At 29.8% G+C, this 23,884-nt stretch overlaps 1 protein-coding gene and 1 long non-coding RNA gene across 4 annotated transcripts; one reads left to right on the plus strand and one right to left on the minus strand.

Moving 5' to 3' along the window:
- Positions 1–1,037: 1,037 nt before the first annotated feature.
- LOC103579671 (uncharacterized) lies at positions 1,038–4,112 on the minus strand. Of its 2 annotated transcripts, none has more exons than XR_549552.2 (4): positions 4,027–4,112; positions 2,082–3,943; positions 1,623–1,745; positions 1,038–1,454 (listed from the first exon to the last, which is right to left on the minus strand). It is a non-coding gene; the product is annotated as an uncharacterized LOC103579671 (long non-coding RNA). The 2 variants fall into 2 exon arrangements; XR_549551.2 differs by having other exon boundaries at positions 1,514–1,745.
- LOC103579672 (transcriptional activator Myb) lies at positions 4,050–23,784 on the plus strand. 2 transcript variants are annotated; one of them, XM_008561138.3, is made up of 9 exons: positions 9,782–10,100; positions 10,223–10,449; positions 15,757–15,943; positions 17,133–17,297; positions 18,680–18,998; positions 19,299–20,338; positions 20,560–20,649; positions 22,317–22,436; positions 23,053–23,784. In XM_008561138.3, exons 2-9 carry the CDS (start codon positions 10,292–10,294, stop codon positions 23,185–23,187), a joined length of 2,214 nt encoding a protein of 737 aa, XP_008559360.1. In that variant the 5' UTR covers positions 9,782–10,100; positions 10,223–10,291; the 3' UTR covers positions 23,188–23,784. The 2 variants fall into 2 exon arrangements, with proteins under 2 accessions (XP_008559361.1, XP_008559360.1); XM_008561139.3 differs by lacking the exons at positions 9,782–10,100; positions 10,223–10,449 and adding an exon at positions 4,050–5,216 and having other exon boundaries at positions 23,053–23,782.
- Positions 23,785–23,884: the final 100 nt, after the last annotated feature.

Below are 23,884 nucleotides of genomic sequence, written 5' to 3' on the forward strand. Positions count from 1 at the left end.
GAGTGAATTTGAATTTAAATAGAATCCATAATTACTCCAAATTAATTCCTAAATTTTTACAGTATAATAATTGAGACTAATTAATTACGATTATAGATTCAAAATTTTACAGTTTCTATAATGTATGTTTAGTTGAACGAAGCGGAAAAATATCATTATTTATAATAAAACTAAATATATGCGCATACAGGAAATTAAAAAAGCTACAGGTACAATTTTCAAAATGTTTTTTTTTATAATTTATTGTTTTTTAAAAAATTCAAAATTATTAGACGGCGGCTTTCAGTATCATTATTTCCTCTCATTGGATATTCTACAAAAGAAATTGAAATTTACAAAATATAATAAAGTGTTAATCGAAATAAAATAAAAAAAAATCATTATGTCATACTATTATAAAATTTGCGCTCGGTAGTTTGTCAATCTAACGTTTCTCAACGTTATCAATATTAAATTTCCCCTTGTGAGATACAAGTAGTGACGTCAGGGCCCAGTCCCGCATAGCAACCGAGAACAGGACGGAAGGACAAGCTGTTAAGCTGGCTCGTACATACACGCATATTATATATGTATGAATAAATGGACCCCGAGTTTTCGTGTTATGTTATGTTATATATTATATTATATTATATACCACCTAACCAGAGACACGCGATACGATAACGATGAAGAGTATAAAAGTTTGCTCTTGATGATGGTACTTGTCGGCCAATACCTATTGCTAATAAAAAATAAAAAAAAAAAACCGTACCAGCTGCTGATGTAATATGCGCATGCATGTTCTACGTGTTACGACAAATCTACCACCCTAAAGTTTTTAAATAAAATCTCGAGTGCTGAGTATACATCAGTTTCTTCAAGGGTTGATTTTACAATGCGTTCAAACGAGATCTACATTATCTTTTTTTTTACATAAATTTTATGTATATTTAAAATTATATTCAATACATATGTCAATCTTCCACTTTATCAATATATATATATTATCTTTTTGATCGGTATTAATTTTTATGGGGTGTAAAATAACTGGCAACAGCTCTTTAATAATTTTTTATTTTATGGTGACATTTTATAATCTATTGTTCATATCTTCAAACCACACATTCTACTGGATCTAGATTTTAAAAATGTTTCGCATACTAGTATGCCAGCCGAAAATCGCAGCCACCCTCAATTAACCCCTGTCACCTTTAAGCTGTCAAATCTTCAGGTACAATTGATTGCTAGACATAATTTAAAGTCTTTATGAAACTATTCGTGGTCTTTCCATCAGTTTGTCACGATCTGAAGAGGAGGTAGAGTTCAATCCACTTTGGTAACTGATATAAAGGTGAATTAGTTTCAGAATTTATTGAAGTATATCACAAAAAAAAAAATTCTCGACTTTATTTAATTTAAGTTTTTATTTTGTGTCAAATTATGTAAGATTGTGAGGTATTCTGATGAAATTTATTCTGTAAAAATTAAAAAAAGTTCTTAGCGAGATGTTTTTTTAAGTAAAAACCACAAGTACCTTCAAATACAAAACACCAAAGTCGCCTTTACTTTTCGTGGTGTTCGTAACGGCATGAAGGAATTCCACGCGATTGTTCATCTTTCTTGCTCTTAACATTACCGCTTACCTTCATTCTTTCTTACTGTTTCGTATAATGTAAGCATAGTCGGGCACCGGCTTTCGTCGATTCGCGTCTCTTCCCAGAACCTAGCACTCGCTTGAATGGTCTTTTCTGTTAGTCCAGTATAATCTTAAAAAAAAATTACATTAAATAATGTCTTTACTCCGTAAGCTGGTAAAATAACGAAAAAGAATCAATTTTCAAAAATTCGACCGAAACCAATAACTTCTTTTTTTTTTAAATTTAAATTTTTATGGCGGGAAATTAAAAATTTAAATTATTATCAAAAATTCCCTTCAAATCTCACTTGTTCTTCCGCATTATTATTTTGTCTTGAATGATGAATTTAAATTAGACGTTTCTTATTTAAAATTCAAAACACAAATGCATTTATCTTAATTTCTTTATACGAATTTCGTATTTTATTCAAAAGACATATGTGGTTTTCAATATATATATACATACTTTTTGGCCTCATTTAGTCGCATTAATTTGCTTGTAAAATGGGACATCTGCTTAAATTATTCTTGAGTCATGAACAAAACGCATGTACTTTAGTTGCTGGTCTCAATGAACTTATAATTTATATTTCTTAATTATTACATTTATACTTAACTCCATTATTTAATTATACTAAAAAAAAAAAAATTTATTAATTAGACATATTTATTTTTAATTTGCATTCTTTATCATGTTGATTGAGAGCAAATGAGTCAAAAGCTGAAAAAAAAAAATTAATGTTATTTGCTTGTGGTGCATAGTAACTATTAACAGATACGTTAACGAAGAATTTGTGTGATTATAAATAAAGACTTGGCAGTGATGACTAGTTGGCTGAAATGGCTGTCCAAGAGGCTTAGACGAGAATTTAAAATAAAAAAAAAAAGCTGCACCTATAATCGATAGCTCAGAAATCAAACTGGGTAAATAAAAAAAAATAAAACTCATAAATTCAAAGTCTGATAGTCTAGTTAATATGAAATACTTATATATTAAGACCCTTGGAGACCGGTCGTTTATAACTTAAATTTGATCTAAAAATAAGTGACTCAATAATAGCATGGTTGTTTTCCATCTGTTTTAGACCAATGCAGCTTGATGGATTTTTTATTCTTCTTCACATTATTCTTATTTAAATCAACGGATCGTTTAATTAAATTATTAGACTTACAACAAAGTATATATGAATACATATATGAGACTGATTCAAAAAAATCGACTGTTTTTTTCTTAGGACACACTCGAAAGTTTCAGTAGGATAAAAGAAGACGTCCGTTAGGATTTGAGCCTTAATATTGAGTATTCCCTGATAGCGAATGTAGCAGATATGAGAAAAATTTTAAATTACGAATGAAGGAATTAAAAAATTTTAAAAATGCACATACTGAATTTTAAATTCTATAAATGTGCATTTTTTAAATTTTATTCTATTCATATTTAATTCACTCATTTCAAAATTTGAAAAATTATAATTGTCAGCTACATTCACACTTATTTTCTAGTTACAATTTTTTATTTCCCATATAAATAATGGGAAAAAATTAAAAATTTTGAATTTTGCAGTACCTCGGTAATGGCACATTGTACAAATACTCAGGATACATTTTCAAAATTTACTATAAATTTGAGCATTAAGTCAAATTTATAGTAAATTTTGAAAACTTTTAACTTTTTTTGGCAAAACATTTTTTGTAGATAATTTTCTTCCCTACAACTTATCTTTGATAAATTTTTTCAAAATTCTCATAACTTTATAGTTATTACCATTTTAATACCATCTCTTAAAATCAATCAGAACACTCCTTTTTTTGCGCTTGACATTAAAATACAATAAATCTCCAATTAGCAAATTGTCAAAGTAATTAAAAAATTTGTTTTTCATCTAATCAATCCCATATCTAGTATATGTATAATATTTTTGCGTACGTTACTCAAAAAATATTTTTCCCATTAGTATCTGAAAATTGCACAGAATCACCTACTAAAAAATATCACATTAGACAATTTGCTAACTAGAACATCCATATATATCATATGTTAATACAGTAAATAAAAATTGAACAATTTAATTTGCGAGTGGGGTGAAGCAGAGTGTATCCAAGTCAGCACATGGCACACTTGCATTCATCAATTCTATTACCTGTGAATTTCCTTTGAAGAAGAGCCCTTGGATATACTTTTACCTCGACGCAGAAGTATCCCTCCAGAACTTCGTACATTTTCGGGTTTTTTCGGTATCATACTTACATATATATTCATATATTATTATTATTCTTGTGATATACATGCTAGCAACCAGCAAAGCTTCATTTATTCTTTTTTTTTTCCTATATACATATATATATTAGAATTGTTTCTCTCCTTTTTTCTCAACTTTGACCATTGATGTTGATGCCGTTTTGATACTTACCCAGTTTTAATGCCTCTTTGGCTCTTTGTTGCTCTCTCGTCTCTCCTTTGAACGCCGCGGTTGGTCGAAGTCTCAGCATGTAGTGGTGATCCCCACTCTCAATAAAACAGTTCTCTTTACCCGCGTGATGTGAGTTCTCCATGCTTTAGACCCTCGGTCTCACAAACAACGAGAATGTAACGTTGCCGCTGCTGCTGCCGCCACCGCATGTGAAAACTCATATACGTCGGCTTCGGGCTGTTGTTCGGTCGAACCTCGAGGTTGCTTTAGTCGAGATCGGGCAAGCGGCCGCCACAGTACCCGCGTGTACTTGGAATTTTTTTTTCTCGTATTTTGCCCCCGAAAATTCCCTCCAAAATAATTTAAATAGAGAATAAAAATAAATTCACGCAGTGGCGTTCGTAATATTGATATTATATTTATTTATTATTTATATACATACATATATATATATGTAATTAAATATATAAATAGAAATAAACTTTTAAATTTAAATAATCTATTGTTTGTTGAGTTAAAATACAAAAATAAAGAGCTGACGACTGCGCAAGCTCAGTTTTCAGAACAAAGATTCTACGCAAACGCGCATTAAAAGACCGTTTCGGACGCTGACGAGGCCAACGATCGATACTCGGTTCTTTTTTTAAATAATTGGTTTTAAATAATTCAAATATTGTTTATTAAATTTTTAAAATTATTTAAACTTCTGTGTATTTAAATTGAATATTCAAAAATAATCCGAGTGATAAACAGTTTCTATGACACAACGTCAGCTTTAATTGGACGTCATGTAAAAAAAACACCATTTTATTAAATTAATTGACGTTACGTACATAAAATAATAAACTTTATACTCAGTAATTAATTAAAGTTTTTAAATAAAAGTGTATTGCTGTGAAAGCTAACGATGATAAATAAAAGTTATATTATTTCAAAAAGTACGTACTTGTTTTTAAACAAGTGTTGAAACGTTTTTATCTGTGCCATGGATATCGTGTAGACATATTGCAAGTACGGAGCTTCTGGATGTTTCAACTTTACTACTGCATTTATTTATTTAAATTTAACAACGCAATTTAGTTTATTTATTAAATAATGCAGCGTCTACCAGCGGATTTGCTTGTACCGTCTAAAACTGTAGATATTTCTACTTATCATTCGACATTTTATTCACCACCACCGACTGAAGCGTAAGTTTTTTTTTTTTTTTATTTTTTTACTGATATTGAGTAAGTATTTATTTTTATGAGTGTGAATGTATCAGACGAGACAATTTATAAATTTTAAAAAACGCGCGTACAGTTTTTAAATTTTTAAATATGAACTTTTTAATTTTTACTTTATTTGTTTATTTGAAAATTTTTAAAATTGACACTTGTCAGATACATTAACACTCATTAGTGTAGTATTCAAATTTTATTAACTTTTTTTTTTAAATAAAAATGAGTGAAAGTAACAAATGAGACAATTTATAAATTTAAAATAATTTAATTAATTAATAATAATGAAGACCCTGTCAAAAAAACTACTAAAAATATACACATGTAGAACATTTTAAAAACTACAAGTGCAATTTTTTGAAATATATTTTTTTTTAATTTAAATTTAAATACGAATTTTTTAAATTTTACTCTACTAAAATTTTAAATATTCAAAAATTTAAAAAATTGACGTCAGTTACATCAACACTCATTTTATTTTTAATATTATTTTACTAATTTAATACTTCATATTTTATATATTTCAGTATTTTAATTACCGGTATTTAAATGTAAACAATGCGTCATTTTTAAATTTTCTATTTAAATTATTCTCATACTGAATATAAAATTTTATTTATTTAAAATTCTCAATTTTTACAAAAAATATTACATTCATATATATGTATATATATAATATACATAAACATACAAAAAAATTTTTTTCACATGACTGACTCGTGTCACTGCAATAAAATTTAAATATCGACTAAAAATTGATAGAAAAATTAAAAAAAATTCTACGTAATAAAAATAAAGCTTTTTAAGTATCGACTATTTAGTTGAGGCTCGAAGTCAGTAAAGCTGATAAATAGTAATGCTTCACTTAGTATTCGTTGATGTGTGTGTATGCGCGTGCGTGCGCACATGTACGCAAGTATCCATGTAAACATTCAAATGTATGTGTTCCCACAGATCACCACAGACGCACACAAGGACAGATTTTTTTCTAAAGGCTGGCGTGCAACATGTACTGATTGCATATTTTAATGTACACTTAAACCTAAACGTAAATAATGCGGTGATAATTATTCTAACCGCGAACAATAAAAAATTTAAATCAAATAATGTTAATGTGCGGAATTAAAAATGTTTATATTTTTCAAAGATTAAAGATTTAAATATTTGTAATTTATGTACGGAGTTGTTTGTGTAGATATGGAAGAGTAAGTGTGAGAAAAAGAGGGGATTTATTGAAACCTGCTTTAAGTCACTTTAAATATTCTTTTAAATTCCAATCCTGGGCACTTGTAATATTTTTCAAAATTTACATCAATTCTGCTTACTCAGTGTTACTTTCCAAACAAGTGTTAACATTTTTAAAATGTAACTTTAACATAGAGCGCGTGTTAATTCATTAAAGTAACACAATGTGTTAAATTTACCGTAGTCACTTGTTAAGATTAACATAAATTTTTATGAGTCTCAAAATAACACAAATAAAAGTGTTAAATTAACATAAAAATTTGTGTAAAATGTTGTTTTAACACACAGTCTTGTGTTAATTTATAATTTTTTTTACTGTCGAAACTGATTGATATTTAATCGGATAATTTATGTGTTACTCGATTACCTTAAGCTTGGACCGGAAATACACTGATATTAATATCAAAGGATGCGGTGTTATCAGAGCCAGTACTCCGATTTCTACTCATTCAACATCTTGTTTATTATTACGAATTATAATATCACTTAAATTGTGTTATCAGTAAAGATATTTGTCTTCGAGGTCAGCCAGTAGACTTTAAAAATTTGTCCTTCGAGACTAAAGATGACTTTGTCAATTCTAAGTCGTAAAATACATGATGTATAGACGAAGTCTTGAAGACTAAATCCAAGAATGGATCTTTCAGTCTTTACTTTGTCACCAAGCAAAGTAGGCCTTTTATTTCATTCACTTCTTTTAGACTGAAGATTTTTCATACTGGGAAACTTTAAAGTTCTTTCTGTGTCCTCTCTCAAAAGGATCCTGAGGAAGAGGAGTATCGTCAATCCGGTTTGGCAACATACCTTTTTTCTTTCTCTCTCAGTCATCTGTCAAAATTTAAAAGCAAATTCACGATGGTTAATACTGAGATATTTTTTTACTTTTTTTTTTTTTTTTTTAAGGATCCAGAGGTGAAATTTTTTTAAAAGTCATACCACCAGAGAACCACTGATAACTTATTTTAATTTAAAATTAACATTTTTGCGAAACTGTTTAAATTAAATGACAAAATCCATACGCGAAATGAAAGTTTTTATTTCTAATACTCACATTTTTGTTTTTTTTTGTATTACTGATAATCTTCATTACCAAAATTAATTGTTAGAAATGTCAGCTGCTTGAGGGAAAATTGAAGTCCTGCAGGAATTTATTTTTAGAGTAGGATCTGGTTTATTTAAAAAAAAAAAAAAAAACGATGATTAGAAAAAAAAAGTCCTTAAACTTAATGGTGATACTTATAGATTTAGTCACACATCCTCCAACAAATTTAGAAAAATTTTCCTGGAATTTTCAATCATACGGTACATAAATTTAATCGAATACATATGGTCCTAAAGTTAACAATTTTTAGATTTTTTTTTCAATGACTTAATAAAAAAAAAAAAAAAAACTAAAAATATGCACATGTAGAAAATGAAAAAATCTACAGGTGCAATTTTTCAAAATATTTTTTTTTCATAATTTATCCTTTTGAATAAATTCCAAAAGTTATTAGTCGGCTAACTTTAGTATCAATGATCCTGAAGTTAGACAACAACTTTTTGATTTTCTTTCAACAAATTACAAAAAAAAAAAACTAAAAATATGCACATGTAGAAAATGAAAAAATCTACAGGTGCAATTTTTCAAAATATTTTTTTATTATAATTTATCCTTTTGAATAAATTCCAAAAGTTATTAGTCGGCTAACTTCAGTATCATCAAATACATCTGCTCCCTTGATGACGTTCAGAAGCGGATATTTTTTGTTTTCTTTTTTTTAAAATTTTCCGGCGCCTTATCAAACTATTCAATAATACAGGATACGTTTCCACGCGGGAATTAGATGAGTTCGATGAGGGTAAAAGTGACTGGAGGCGTGGCTAAAAAAAATAACACGTGCATGGTCATCAGAATAAACAGTTGTGAGTATTTATTTGCAGTACATAATATTCCCACGGCTGAATTAAAGATTCACACGGAAAATAGGATCTTACACACTTGTCATGGGAACGAACACTGAGTAAAAGGGCAAAAGTGCACACAAGGGGGGATGATGGTAACATAAGGTGTAGAAAAAAGTTAAAAGGGGATGATGAAAGCCCTCTCGGAAATCCTCGGAAACCTTCGGACTTTTGCACCCTTCTGTTTCTCGTTTTTTTTTTTTTATCGTATTCTCTGGCGTAGTCTATATACCATGGGTGATTGAGGTTGTATTATAATACACAGAAGTTTATACATTATAGGTCGATGCTCTGGTATGCGTGATGCATTTAAAACACGACTCATGCGACGTGGAATCATGTTGGCATCGGTGTATTTTAATACCGGTGATCTTGGGACTTTTTTACTGGACAAGTTAAAGGGAGAAATAAATAAGAAAAGAAAGAAAGAAAGAAAAAGAGGGAACGAAATAAGGCATCAAGGCAGGTGGTGACCAGATGTCCTATAAGGGGTTCAACCCTGATCCTCTCTCTGTACGTGTCGATATCCGTACTTAGTTTTAACTTATTTTAGCGACAAGCTTTTTTATTTATTTATTGCCAGAATAATTGACATTATGTGTATGATCCTGGTCAGCAGACAATTAACCATTTTTGTTTTTTTTTTCAACAATTTTATTTTTAAAAAAATCTGCATGTATAGAAAATTTAATAAACTCCAGGTGCAATTTTTTAAAATATTTTTTTTTTTAATTTGTCGCTTTTAAAAAAATTATTAGACGTCTGCTAATTTCAATGATCGTGGAATTGAAACAGTGGAGAATTTTCTGAATTTTTTTTTTTAACAAATCAATGACAAAAATATAAAATATAAAAATATGCACATGTAGAAAATTTAAAAAACTAAAGGTGTAATTTTTTCAAATATTTTTTTTTTTATAATTTATCATTTTAAACGTTGACGAACCAGTATCTTTAATTTTAGCATCATATTGATGTTCAATTATTGTTAATTCAAATATTTTATTTAGTGTCATGAAAATATTTTGGAAAACAAAAATTTTCAGGAACCAAGTCAAGATTTTTTTGAGCCAAGAGAATTTGGACAGGAGATTTTTACTTTAGCCGCGAAAATTCAAATTTTTAAAAAAAGTTTTTTGAATCAAAAATTCTATTGTCAGTTGATAATTTTTTCTGTGTACAGAAAATCCTAATTTTTATGAAATGATTGATATGAGTTCATATGAAAGGTGAAGAACACTAATATCTAAAAAATGAATATTTACTTATATTTTTATATACAAAAATTTATTGTAAAAGTGAGATAAAAAAAATATAGCTTGAGGGGTTGCTGGTGCGTTTACTCACTCTAGTCTCGTAGGGTTTATTGTTACATTAAAAATACATGTACATGAGAAGCGCTGAAGAAGGCGCGAAACGGAAGGGAAGCGGAAGGGAATGGAAGGAAGTAAAAAGGAGGGTAAAAAAAAGTTAAAAGGGGACAGAATTATACAACTGACTCTCACTCTTTCTCTATGGGTACAAGACACGGCTCTGGTAAATAGAGGGGAAAGTCCCAGGCAGACGGTAGCACACCCTGCAGATGCCAGTAGAGTTAGATAGCAAGACTTCAAGGATCTCATGCTGATTTTTATGTTTTATTAAAATAGTAACATTGATCATACGGTAATTTTCGAGTTCACTACTTTTTACCTGTATCTTGCTTATGTAAGAAATTTAGGCCTCATAACATGAGGCCTAAATGATACATAACTAAATTATGTAATTTTGATGTAAAAAATTTAAAGGACCAGAGAACGATTAAGTCAAATATAGAATAGTTTTGTCATATTTAACATAATAAAGTTAAAAGGAAGATGAAGAAGGAAAAGAAAAAAAAAGAGAAAGCTCAGCTGACCGTCAGATCCCGAGATTCCTTGAATTTAAAGGGCCAGGTAGTCATTATATTCACAAGTATAGCAGTTGCAGGATCTAAGCCAAAATATTTAAGACATCGACTATATTATAATACTACGTACGTATATATTTTCATACATGATTAACTAAAATGTATGTGAGGTAAGAAACCCAGTACCTGATCAAGGAACTAGTACCCGATTACTCATGTACTTAATAAATATACATGTAGATTTATATGGAGTTCTCGGGCACTAGTTCTTTGATTGGGTAATAGATCTTTTAACTTATAAGTAATTTTTTTTTTTAATTTAAGGTGAAAGATCTAGTACTCAATCAGAGAACTAGTACCCAATCAAGGAACTGGAATTCGATCAGCGAATTAGTACTCGATCAGGGAACTAGAATGCGTTCAGAGAACTAGTACCTGATCAAGAAACTGTAGTAGTACTTGATCAGAAAATTAGTACTAGATCAGGGAACTAGTATCCAATCAAGGAACTAGAATTCGATCAGCGAATTAGTACTCGATCAGGGAACTAGAATGCGATCAGAGAACTAGTACCTGATCAAGAAACTGTAGTAGTACTTGATCAGGAAATTAGTACTAGATCAGGGAACTAGTACCCAATCAAGGAACTGTAGTAGTACTTGATCAGGGAATTAGTACTAGATCAGGGAACTAGAATGCGTTTAGAGAACTAGTACCCGATCAAGAAACTGTAGTAGTACTTGATCAGAAAATTAGTACTAGATCAGGGAACTAGTACCCAATCAAGGAACTGTAGTAGTACTTGATCAGGGAATTAGTACTAGATCAGGGAACTAGTACCCGATCAAAAAACTGTAGTAGTACTTGATCAGGGAACTAGTACACGATTACTCATGTATTTGTATATCTGTATTTACTAAATATATTTATACCAACACATGGAGTGACCGAATGCTAGTTTTCTGATCGGGTCTTAGATCTTTTACCTTATGTATAAAAATAAAAAGATGAATAAAAAGTAAGCGATAAGTCAGTGAGCTTTGAGGATGCGGGTGACTTTATCGCCTACCTCTATTGAATAGCTTAGCGCACGCTCATGTTCTTTATTATTTTCAACATAATACTGTCAAATAGACGCAATAAGCGCTACCAGCTGCCACATAACATGTCTTGAAACATAGCTTACGATTGATGATCGACTATTGCCTTAAACATAGAATAACCAAGTAATGTAAGAAAGAGAGTGAGAGAGACCCAGAGACAGCTGTCAACTCACGCACCTGCTCATAAAGTGTCTTACCACCAATATCAGGGTCTATGTCCGTTTTGTAACAAATTATCGGCTTATACAGTAGTACATACATCAACATTGTTTTATTTCGTATGTACTTTCAAACGATTTAATTTATATCCGTAGAGTTTTGAAAAAACTAGGGTTGAAGTTGCATTTGCGACCACTGCTCCAGTTTTGGACATTTAATACTTTATTTTAATTTATGAAAACGTATTAAAAAACAAATTCCATCCAATATTGATGGAATTGATGAAAGTATTTTTGAACCCATTCAAAAAATTAATTGTGTAATTGCGTATTTTTAAAATATATTAAAATTATTATATTTGAATATAAATAAATTAAATTAATTAAATAAAATTAAAATAAATTAAATTAATTATATATAAATAAATTAAAATTATAATATTTTAAATTAATTGACAAAATCAAAATTACAATTAATATGAAAAAAAAAAGTTATAAAATATACAGTGATTTAAATTTTTATAACATCCATGACAAAAATTAAAAGTAATGTTAAAATAAAGTACATATATATATGTACAAATATGTTAATTTATATTTATATTTACGACTAATTTGAACTTGTTAATAATTAAAAGTAATTCATTTTAAATTCCACTAAAAATTTAACTCAGGATAAAAACGAATAATTAAATTACTTCTGTTATTATTATTATTATTATTTTTTTTAACAAGATTATTTGAATTTAAATAAAGCATTTTATCAGATGTAATGATTATACTCAAGATGAATAGCCTGGGTATCAAGATTTACAATTCAAGGATATTGCGGTGACCGTTAAAATAATAATTTAAATAAATTTAAATTTCATAAAAAAAGTTGCCTCAGTAGAACAAATGTATACATAATATATTAATAATTATAATTATCGTATAATTTGAATTCTAGACAAATAGTGAATTTAAAAAATTTAGCTTTTGATGTTTTAAATAAAAAGGATGTCGTGTTACTAAGGGACGAAAGAAAAGAACCGAGTGGTTTTTGCCAATCAATACGTGGCTCATATATGTATATGCTCAACTTGGTATATATACATGTACTTTATATGTATTTGGGAATCGGTGTGTACACATAGACACAGACATGCGAGTAAGCAAAATAACGCTCATAATACTTGTCTCGCCCCCTGCACAGACAGCTGTGCCAGGCAGTACAACCCCTAGTATTTCTCTCATTTCTCGCTTGCCTCGTCTCGTTTGGGGGAGGCTAATAACAATGACTATGGGACACTGAAAGTGCACATGCCATAAGCATATGCTCCCGTGAGCGTGCGAGCTCTCACAGATGCTTCGATAAGTAATAAAAATAGACGAAAAAACCAAAAAAAGGAAAGATACCGAAGGTGTTATCATATTTATATATGAATATACTTTAAAACCCCATGATTAAGTTATTCATCACAATAAATTACACTCTTTTATATATTATATATATTATTTATAAATTTATTACTAATGATATGCCGGAAAAAAATTACTCTTGCGATATGAATTTTAATGATCTTATATATATCGAGAAACTTGTTTTTTACATACATGCATATTGCGTCATAAATTTCTGAGGATATAAAAATTATTGATTATTGATTGAGCATAAACTGAACATTTTTATCAGTGATTGAAATAATTATTAGTTATGTTATGAAATTGATTTATTTTATTGTAACAAATAATTTTCAATGCTGATTAATAAGATATTAATTTTGAATTTAATTTGAATATTCAAATTTTTGTTAATAATAAAAATAATTCATTTGTTTTTTTGTTAACCAGTACAATGATGAGATTTAATGCTTGTATGTATGTTGTATGCACATCTGTTTATTAATATTATATATATATATATATATATATATATATATAGATAGATATAGAGGGTAGAAGTATACCATTTGTGGCCCCTCCTCCATTTTTGAACATTTAATACTTTATTTTACTTAATAAAAAAGTGTTAAATAAAATTTCCTTTTTGATAATAGGTTAAAAGTATCTGAAGAAATTTTAAAAATAAATTATGTCATTGCGTATTTTATAAATTATTTTATTTAAAATTTCCAAGTGGCCAAAACTGGCCCTTACGTGGCCAAAAACGCTACTTCTACCCTACTGGAGTATTTCATATAGAAAAAATTTTTTTTTTCGGAAACAGGTTGAAAAATTTCACAAAAATACGCTTGTGAAAATTAGATTTCTTAAAGGAAACGCTACCGGACTTCTTTCTCACACTCAGAAAAATAAACAGAACTATTTTTGTTGCACTCGTAGAGTAAATGAGAATTTGAAATAATTTTTCTTGGAGACGAATTATAATTTTTGAACATTCGAAACTTTTAGCCCTCTGTTAAAGTTTTAAAAAACCTGTTTTAAAAAACACTAGAGACTACATTTTTTTTCAGTTTTTAAATTCAAACGAATTGAAAATCCGTTCACATTACCGCTAAGTATTCCCCTCAAGAGCTTCCCGCGCTTTTCTATTTTTCATAAGAATAACAGAAGAAGAATTGTTTTTCCTTCTGATTTTTCTAACTAGCGACATATTTTTGCAAAGAATTGAATGCTCTACAAAAAGCTCTCTTATCAAAATTTCATAAAGTCAAACATTTGAAAGTTATAGCTGATCAAAAATTACAATTTCTATAATTTGAGATTTTTTTGAATTTTCCATTTGAAAAATAAAAAAATTCTCCACCTTATAATAATTTTTCAATAGAAAATGTCAAAATTTACTTTTCATTATACATTTTTATCAAAAATTATATTTATTGTCGTAACTTGTTAACTTTTCTTGAGTTTAAAGAATAAAATTAAGGAATTTCCATAGTAATAAATAACATTCCTAAGTTACTATATTTATGTTTATTTTTCTTGATCAAATGGTATCATATATTGATATGATATTTTAATATATGTGCATTTTTATATTATTGACATAATTTTTTTTTTTTTTTCTAAATAAATATTTGAATAGTTATGTAATACAAAGATAAGAATTGAAACAGATAAAAGTTTTATGAATGAATTCCGGTTTTGAAGAAAGTCATTTGTCAAAAGTGTTCAACGACCGAAACATTAGACATATGGAGAAAATAAGACAAAGATTGTAATTTACTAAGTGACACTTGAATGATTTTATTAACGTATTTAGGAAGAAGACATAGTGAAAGAAAAACCGGGAAGGAAGTTGACGAGGTGTACGTAGGTTGCATTGATAGACAGGAAACTAATTAAACCGTAAGACTACGCACTTGGGAGTAAACTTACGGACAGGATGTGGTTGTTGTATCCGGGGATTTAAGGGATAGAATTAAACCAGTAAAGAAGAATAATATAAGGCGAGAAGTAGACAAAAACAAAACTAAAGAACTTGTATAATCCGATTACAAAAATAAAAAAAAATGTATATATATATATGAAACTAACGATTAACAGGAAGGATGTTTACCGAACCGTACGATTTTGCCCGCAAAATTAGGATGCTTCCTTACTTTTTTTTTATCGTTAAGTTTTCGGGTGACTTCTTTTAGTTTACTAGTGGTGTTAAATTACCATCATTTTTATGGTCAGTCGGAACAGATTTTAAAAAATTGACGTCAAAAATGATTTGGTAAAAATTTCGGTCAATTATTTATAAAATAATTTTTTAGGCAAAATTAAATTTTCGCGGGAAATAGATTTGAATTCAAAAAATTACCATTGGTAAATTTTTCGCTGATTCTTAGTATGACAATTGTCCAATAATTTTAATAACTAAAAATATGTGGTTGTAGGAAATTTAAAAAACTATAAGTGCAATTTTTTAATATATTTTTTTTTTTTTTTTTGTAATTAATCATTTTTAAAAAAATCCAAAACTTATTAGACGTCAGCTTTTTCAGTATCATTGAAGTTAACAGACAATTAACAATTATTTAATTCTTTTTTCAACAACTTAATTAAAAAAAAAAAATGCACATGTAGAAAATTAAAAAAACTACAAGTGCAATTTTTCAAAATATTTTTTTTTTATATTTTATCGCTTTTGAAAAAAGTCAAAACTGAATCTTATTTTTTACGTACGTTTAATTATTCATATAAATTTTATTTAAAACTAATAAAATTTTTTTTTATTCCAGCTCGAGATCAGGCTACGATTCGAGTAGTGGGGATGAATCAGAAAGCGATTATCAAGTAGCTTCTTATTCATCGAATACCCATTCTGTAAATCAAACGACAACTACAGCAACAGCAACTACGACGAGTAACAGTACAAGCAATGCGCAGTCGAAGCATATTAACAAAGGTCGTTGGACCAAAGAAGAGGTAAAGTTATATTTTTGAATAATTAATTATTGAAATTAACCTTGATGAATAATAGAAACCAGTGGATGAATAACATACTATACATGTTGATATATTTTTGTCCGGTTAAAACTTGCTCGTTTATTTAATACATACATATATATATTTATAATAATGACAACAATCTTGACGGCTTTTATTACAATCTATGACGATATAACAATGAATCAAAAGCATTGTTAGGGATGATCCTGTTGTTACCTGTCCTTTTTTCTCACTAGCACGCGCGATCAAATATTATGTAGTACAACTCAATGTATGAGGTTTCTCATGGGAAAGTTGGCGAACCTCTATCCCACGTGCTTTCATTCGATGTAAACTTTTAATATACTTCTACATAAATTTATCCCGATTTCTGTGAAATTTTTTTTTTTTTTTATTTTTTTGAACTGAGGGGAAAATGAAAATTTTTTTGTTGCCAACCAATTTAATTATTTTCAAAATATATAGAAATTAAATTTTTTATGTACGATTTTAATTAATAATTTGAGTTTTTAATATTTCAAAAAATTAAATGAATTATTTTTGATAGCACAGGTGAAAAAATTTAATCTGTTTTAAATAGAATAAAAATTTTGAGTTATTTCTATTCGATTTTACTTTTTATTTTTATTTAATTAACGGGAAATTTAATGTCAAACTTTGATCTGATTCTAGTCTAATTTGGACATTGGTTTTTATTAAAACTAATGGATCTGCTTTTGAATTTTTATTAAAATTCTAAACTGTTTTTTTATTTAAAGACAATCAAAAAAATGATTTTGATACATGCGACCAAAACCAGACTAAAAATTATTTAAAAGTCTGAAAATGGTCTCATTAAATACAAATAAAAAATGAAAATACTTACAAAATTTTATTGATTTAAAACAGATCAAATTTTTCGACCCGAGGGCTTCTTTTATTAATTTATCGTCTGATTCCGGTCGCCTCTAGATCAAAATCAGATTTTCTTCTCATAATATTTTGCTTTTTTAAATTTTTACCCAGGCCAAAATCAGACTTTCACAGTCAATTATTTTTATTAACCTGTTTTTGATCGTCTTTAGATCAAAAACGTCTTAAAAATTTTATAGATATTAAAAGACAGACGAAAATTATAATAAATTTTTCAACTGGTAGATGAATTAATTTTTTTCTTTTTACGTAGGATGCATTATTGAAACAATTAGTGAGTAATGCAGAAAAACATCGCACTGGACTTAGATGGGACGCAGTAGCAGCCCATTTTCCTGATAGGAGTGACGTTCAATGTCAGCAGCGTTGGGCTAAAGTTGTTAATCCAGAGCTCGTCAAAGGCCCATGGACCAAGGAGGTAAAAAAATATCTCATTATACCTCAAATTACTACAAAACGAAAAAAGAAACAATTCTATTTTTTTTTTTTTTTTTTTTTTTTTTATCTAATAGACACTGTGATATATTTCGGTAAGGACTTTAATCCTTTTAACCCTTATTTTTTGAAAGCGGATTCACTTCAGTTGGACTTTGGCCATAATGAGATGATGGCAAACCAGCAGAACCGGTTTTACTTAAAAATTTTCCGATTGTAAAGAGGATACAGGACGAGAATTCGCGGGTCTCATGAATACACGTGGACGTGCTTATTATTTACAACAGTCGGCGTCTTTCCGGGTTGCGCAATCATTTTAAAGAATCATTCATTGAGTTTATATTCACAGTGTTAGTCTTCAAGAATTTAGAAGTGATTATAAACCATAGTCACTCATCTTTGACCCTGTTTACATCATTTAGAATATTATTTTTTTTTTTTTATTTTTTCTATCCTACATCTCATTCATCATTTTTTTTTATTAGAAAAAATTTTTTTCATCGTTGACTCATTTGTATAGCGACTTATTTTTGCTGTATATAATTTGTAACAGGAATGTAATAGAAGAATTAAGTAAAAATTATCATGTAGGTGAGGTATTTTTTTTGTTAATTTAAAAAAATATTTCGATATTTAAAAAAAAAAATTCTTGGCGCAATTTTTACTCTCCTTAAAAAATTTTTTGAGATCAGAAAAAATTTCTTAAGCCAAGAAATTTTTTCTAGTCTTAAAAAAATTTTTATTTTCATTTCATAAAGAAAAACTTTTCTTGTAGTAAAAAAAAAAATATTTTTTTCTGTGTACATAAAATAAAAATGATTGTATTGAGAAGTGAAACGTTTTCTTCTCTTTTGTAAAGATTATTCCGACTATAGCAAAATGTGTTGAGTACAGTATTGTTGCTCTGCATTGGAGTTGCCTTAGTGGCAATGCACTCAGCAACAGCCAAGGGCATACATATTACACTGTTAATGTTTGCGTGGGGCCTCACTGCACACCCGCTTTGCCCGCCCGCTCGGGCTCCATTATACTGCTATTCTGAGATGCCTTTCGAGATGTTAACTTGTAGCCATGTAACTTGGATTTTATTTTTTTCTCATTTATTTTATTATTTTTTCTTTGTCGAGTAGTTGCCCTGCCTTGCCTTGAGGCCTAAAGCGGTTGCATTGAAAGATATTCTGCGAAATTCAAACTTACACTGACACTAAACCTGGTATTCTGCACCGGTATTTTTTTTCTTATTTTACCGTGAGACATACATTAAGTCCAATTGATACTCGCGGACAAAAACTTTTAAAGACTATCAAGATGATCCATTTAATTTAAAGGTATTTTATTAATGATTTTTTTTGTTGCGATCCGCAGGAGGACGAGAAAGTCGTGGAACTCGTGGAACGTTACGGGCCGAAAAAGTGGACACTTATTGCAAGACATTTGAAAGGTAGAATTGGAAAGCAATGCAGAGAAAGATGGCACAACCATTTGAATCCAGGTATCAAGAAAACTGCGTGGACTGATGCTGAAGATAAAATAATTGTTGAAGCACATCGGCGTGTTGGTAATCAGTGGGCTAAAATTGCTAAACTTTTACCTGGGCGAACTGACAATGCTATTAAAAATCATTGGAACAGTACAATGCGCCGAAAGTATGAGACAGAGGAAGGAAAAATTACTGGGACTAGAGGTAAAAAATAGTAATTATATTGATTAATTTAAGATTATAAGACCTAGTATCCAATTAGGGTACTAGTTCTCTGAGTACCAGTTCCCTGATTGAGTACTAGGTCTTTTACTTTATATTAAAAAAGAAAAAATACTTGAAAGTTAAAAGACCTAGTACCTGATTAGAGAATTAGTACCCGGTCACGCATGTGTTTGTATATCTATATTTATAAAATATAAATATACTAATACATAAGTAATCAGATACTGGGTTTTCTCCTTCCACTCATAATATTTACCTACTGTTTTGTTTTTTATTCAGGTCGTGGTAGAAGAAAAACAACGGAAACTTCCATGAATGTTAAAAAAGATTCACGAGTAATGCATGACGAATCATCGTGTCCGGATAATTTGTTTAAAGATGAAAATAGCCGAACGGCAACGATAACATCTCAGAGTCTCGACATGAGTTCGTTGGATTGGTCAAGCGGATGGGGACAAACTCATCAACAAGTACAGCAACAATCTCAGCAAACTACTTTATACCATCATAACATAATGTCAGCTGAGCGGTCCGATGACCATCACCTGGACTCACCTCAGTTGCGACTCGAGGCTCGAGTAAAACGCGAGCCTTCGCCCTTTTCGAAGTATTTCAACCTGGACATGGGCGCTGAAGCCAGTGGTTCCGGAACATCAGATATACGTCTGGTGCCTATGCCTGATCTTGAAGATGAGGATGATCGTAAGAGCAGTCCGCCACCAATTCTACGAAGACGTCGTTCTTCGCACTACAGTATGATGCGTGCCGAGACAACTAACGACAGCGGAAATCAGTCCGTCGACTATTTATTAAGCCAACAATCATCATCACAAATAGTTACTACCGCTCCCTCAACGCCAATAAAACAGCTTCCATTTAGTCCGTCTCAGTTTCTCAACAGTCTCGCAAGTCCTGAAACCTCCTGGCCACGTGCCAGTACTCCTAAAGGCAGTCCTGGAACTCTCACGACGCCTCAACCTTCAGGTTTACGTCGTAACCAAGGGGACGGTAACACACCACGTACCCCAACACCTTTCAAAGACGCTCTTGCCGAAATAGAACGAAGAAGTGGAGCAACAACTCAGTTACCAGCAACACCCAGTCGTCTTGACGCACTTACGGAAATAATCAGACAGGAAACTGATCGTGAAAGTCTCACTGGCAGTAGTATTCTTCAAGACTCTGGTTACGGCACTGGTCGCCGGCGTGGAAAAGAAAACAGCGCACCGGGTGGAAAACGAGCACGCAAAGCATTATGTCAAGCTTGGGCTAGTAGTAGTCATGACCACTCGGAAATGAATTTCGCTGTCGAGACGCCGGTTTGTTTTTATTTATTTACTTTAAAATATATGATTAAATACTTAGTATCCGGTCTGGGACCTAGTACTCGATCTCTCTAAGGATTTTTATATCTGTTAGTATTTAGTAAAATTTCGTAGATTTAAAAATTCGAGTGATCGGGTACTAGTTCTCTGACCAGTTGCTGGTCCTCTTACCTCAATTACCCAAATTTATTTACCCATATATTTGTTTTTTACAGAGCAAAAGTATAGACACCTCAGTGTTATTTTCGCCGGCATCAATGGCCCTAGAGGACAGCTTTCTAGCGGCAGGACCAAGTCCATTGAAGGTAGAGCACCAATCCCAAAGTCAAAGTCAAATCCAAAGTCAACCTGCCTTATCCTGGTTTTACTCTCGCACCAATCGCCTTTAGACACGCTAGCCGGCCTTTTTCTTTCATTATTATTAACTATTTTATAACTTTTATTGTGTTTCTTTTCTATCGTTTTAATATTCTCTCTATCGTTTGTTCATTGTTGAAACTAACATCTCTTTCAAAATTAAATCTCATCCAAACCCTTGTACTCCAACGCTAAGTTTACTTACTGCGAGAGTTTGGATTTATTTTCTAACACAAAAAAAAAATTATATATCACGCACGTACATTTTATGTTGCGAAAAAAATCCTGTCCCCCTTCCTCCAAAGATTTTTTTTTCTATCGTGCTAATGTATATATATTTATGTATGAAAACGAAAAAAATCCCCGATATTGTTCCCAGAATTTATTAATTAATATTAATTGATGTTAAAAAAAATTTAGTTATCAATTAGTTCGTCTGTTAATTATATTTATAGAGGCGCGAGATTTAATTTATTAAAATTTTAAAAAACAAATTAATTTAACGTAATTAGTACTTCGGTAATTATTCGGTTTAATTTATTCGGGTCTAAGACATCGAACTTATTTATTTTTGTCTTTATAATTAATTTATTATTATTATTATTATTACGTTTAAAAAAAAATACATCACCTCAATTTATTTAACAAACTGGCATAAATTATCAAGCTTTAGTAAGTGATGTATTTTTAAAAATTAGTAATAACGTTTTATTGTTTTTTTTTTTTTTTTTATTAATTATTTTAATATTTATATATTTTTAAAAAATGTTTTTCTTTTTTTTTTCTCGTTACGTTGGGTTGCCATGATAGTAAAAGTTAGCGGACATTTAAAATTTTAAAACCTTCAAAATAATGAATTAAAATGTTTGTAAAATAAAAATAAAAAAATGCATGTGTAGACAATTAAAAATTCAGTACATGCATTTTTTTTAAATTTTAATTATTTAATTTTTTAAATATATAATTTAAAAATTTTGTCTGCTACATTTACACTCATTGGGTTGCCGCATGTCTGCACTAACTCACAACGAATAACTCCTTGTATAAAAAAAAAAAAAAGTTACAGGCCTGGCCTAGCGTACCAAAGTACCTCGATTGTAATTCCCACCTTTACCTTAATCCCGACCCGACCTACCTCGTCAAGGCGCTCTTTTAAAGATTGCAAATGTACGAGCACCCCCAAAGATATTGAGCGATGGCTCAGTAGCCGCAGCGGCCTCGGCAAGATATTTTCTAAGAATTTTCACCCATACCAAATACAGAGGCTCGCCTAGTCACCGCAGCAAACAATTATACAAAAAAACTACTATTTTATACTATTTTTTTATTTTATTTCTTTTCTGTTTCACTTGATGTAAAAAAAAATTCAATGAAAATTACCTTACTTCCGACCTTTTTTTTATATCTAAATATGTATATATATATTTTTTTACAAGGAAAATAGAAAACGTATACATATGTGCATGTATATAAATATATGTGTATATGTGTACTTTCAAAAACTGAATCATTGACAATCTTTAGAAAAAAAAAAAAATATGTATATGTATATGCTATCAAATTTAAAAATTTCTTAAAACTTGCCGGCTGTAGCTAGTGTGTCTATCCTTTCCAGACTCCCCAAGACTTAATGTCAGTCCAGAGGAAGTCCACCGCCAAGAGGGCGATCTCGTTTGACGCTTTTGACAGTCCAAGTATCAGCCCGTTGCTTATTAGACCACATAAACGTCCGAAGGTTTGTTTTTATTGACAATACAGCGAATAAATAATAAATTGAGTCGGAGGTTCTGAGGAATCTGTTGAGTCTAGGATGTTCCTGATTAAAAAGTTCGAGGAGATATGATTGGAACTCGATGGGATTTTTGTCAGATTCAATTAGAAATGAAAATTCTATTAAAAATTCTGGGGAGAGACGCAGACATCCGGTTTAATTTAAATTGAATAATAATTTATTTTCCAATAAAATCTGATAGAAATTTTTTAATCGGATTTCTGATTAATTTCCTATCGAATTCATTCAGAATTTTCCGATTGAATCTAATCGGCGTTTTTTATCAGGAGAGAGCGTCCCTAGTCTCTAATTAATTTTCAATCAGGTTTCATTGGAAAATAATTTTTTTTTTCAATTTTCCGATTGATGCTAATTAAATTCGATTGAAATTTTCCAGTCGAGGTTTCAAATCAGAGTGAATTTTTATTTATGATTGAATCTGATAGATCTTTAATTGAGTTTTAATTGGAATTTTTAATCAGGGATCATTTGGATCCAAGATATTTCTTGGAACCTTAATTTATAAATAACTAGACCGGAACCATAAACAACATAAATAATTATATATTTTATTTTGTAGGTACAATTGGAAGCACAATGGACGATGGTAGCATGTGGACGAACACAAGATCAATTAGAAATGACACGTGCGGCTCGTCAATTTCTTGATTTTCATGGATTGCCAGCTTTACGTCCTCGTTCTTTAAATTTTTAATTTAATAATTTAATATATATATTTACCTATATATAAATAAATATATATATATATACATATATATATTAATAATAAAATTAATAAGAAATCAAAATTGATGATGGGCTGATCGTTTTGTTGATAAATGATTATTTAGCGACACGAGATGCCGATATTGAAACTAGTCGGAGCACGTAATTTTTTTTACGTGTTTGCTCTTTTAAACTTTGGGGTTTACAAGCGTCTTATGACTGCTTCTCTGTTGTTTTTAATAGTTTACAGTTAAGTAAAAAAAAAAATGAAGTAATAAAAAATTAAAAAGAAAATGTTTTTAGTCAATCAATTAATTCTGAAGATTTAAAAATCTTACATCAGTATTGTAAATTTGCCAATATAAATATATACTCGGATCAATATTGTACTTTGATTCGCAATATAATTTGGTATTAAAATTCATTTGTTATTCTCTTTTGGAAAGGATTAGAAAGAATTGCACCGAGAATAAAATGTATTAAATAATTAATTTAATTATTTGATAGGATATATATATATATAATATATAACACTATTCGGCCATTACATACAAAGAGCCTTTGTAATTGGTATTTATCTTACATTTTAATAATAAAGATCGCACGAAAAAAGACGAAATACAAAATTATTTTTTTTATACGCATGGAGAGACAATTTTGAATTTCCCGCTAAGAAAATTTAAAAT

Source organism: Microplitis demolitor, chromosome 2, assembly GCF_026212275.2.
Source record: "Microplitis demolitor isolate Queensland-Clemson2020A chromosome 2, iyMicDemo2.1a, whole genome shotgun sequence".
NCBI classification, from domain to species: Eukaryota; Metazoa; Arthropoda; class Insecta; order Hymenoptera; family Braconidae; genus Microplitis; species Microplitis demolitor.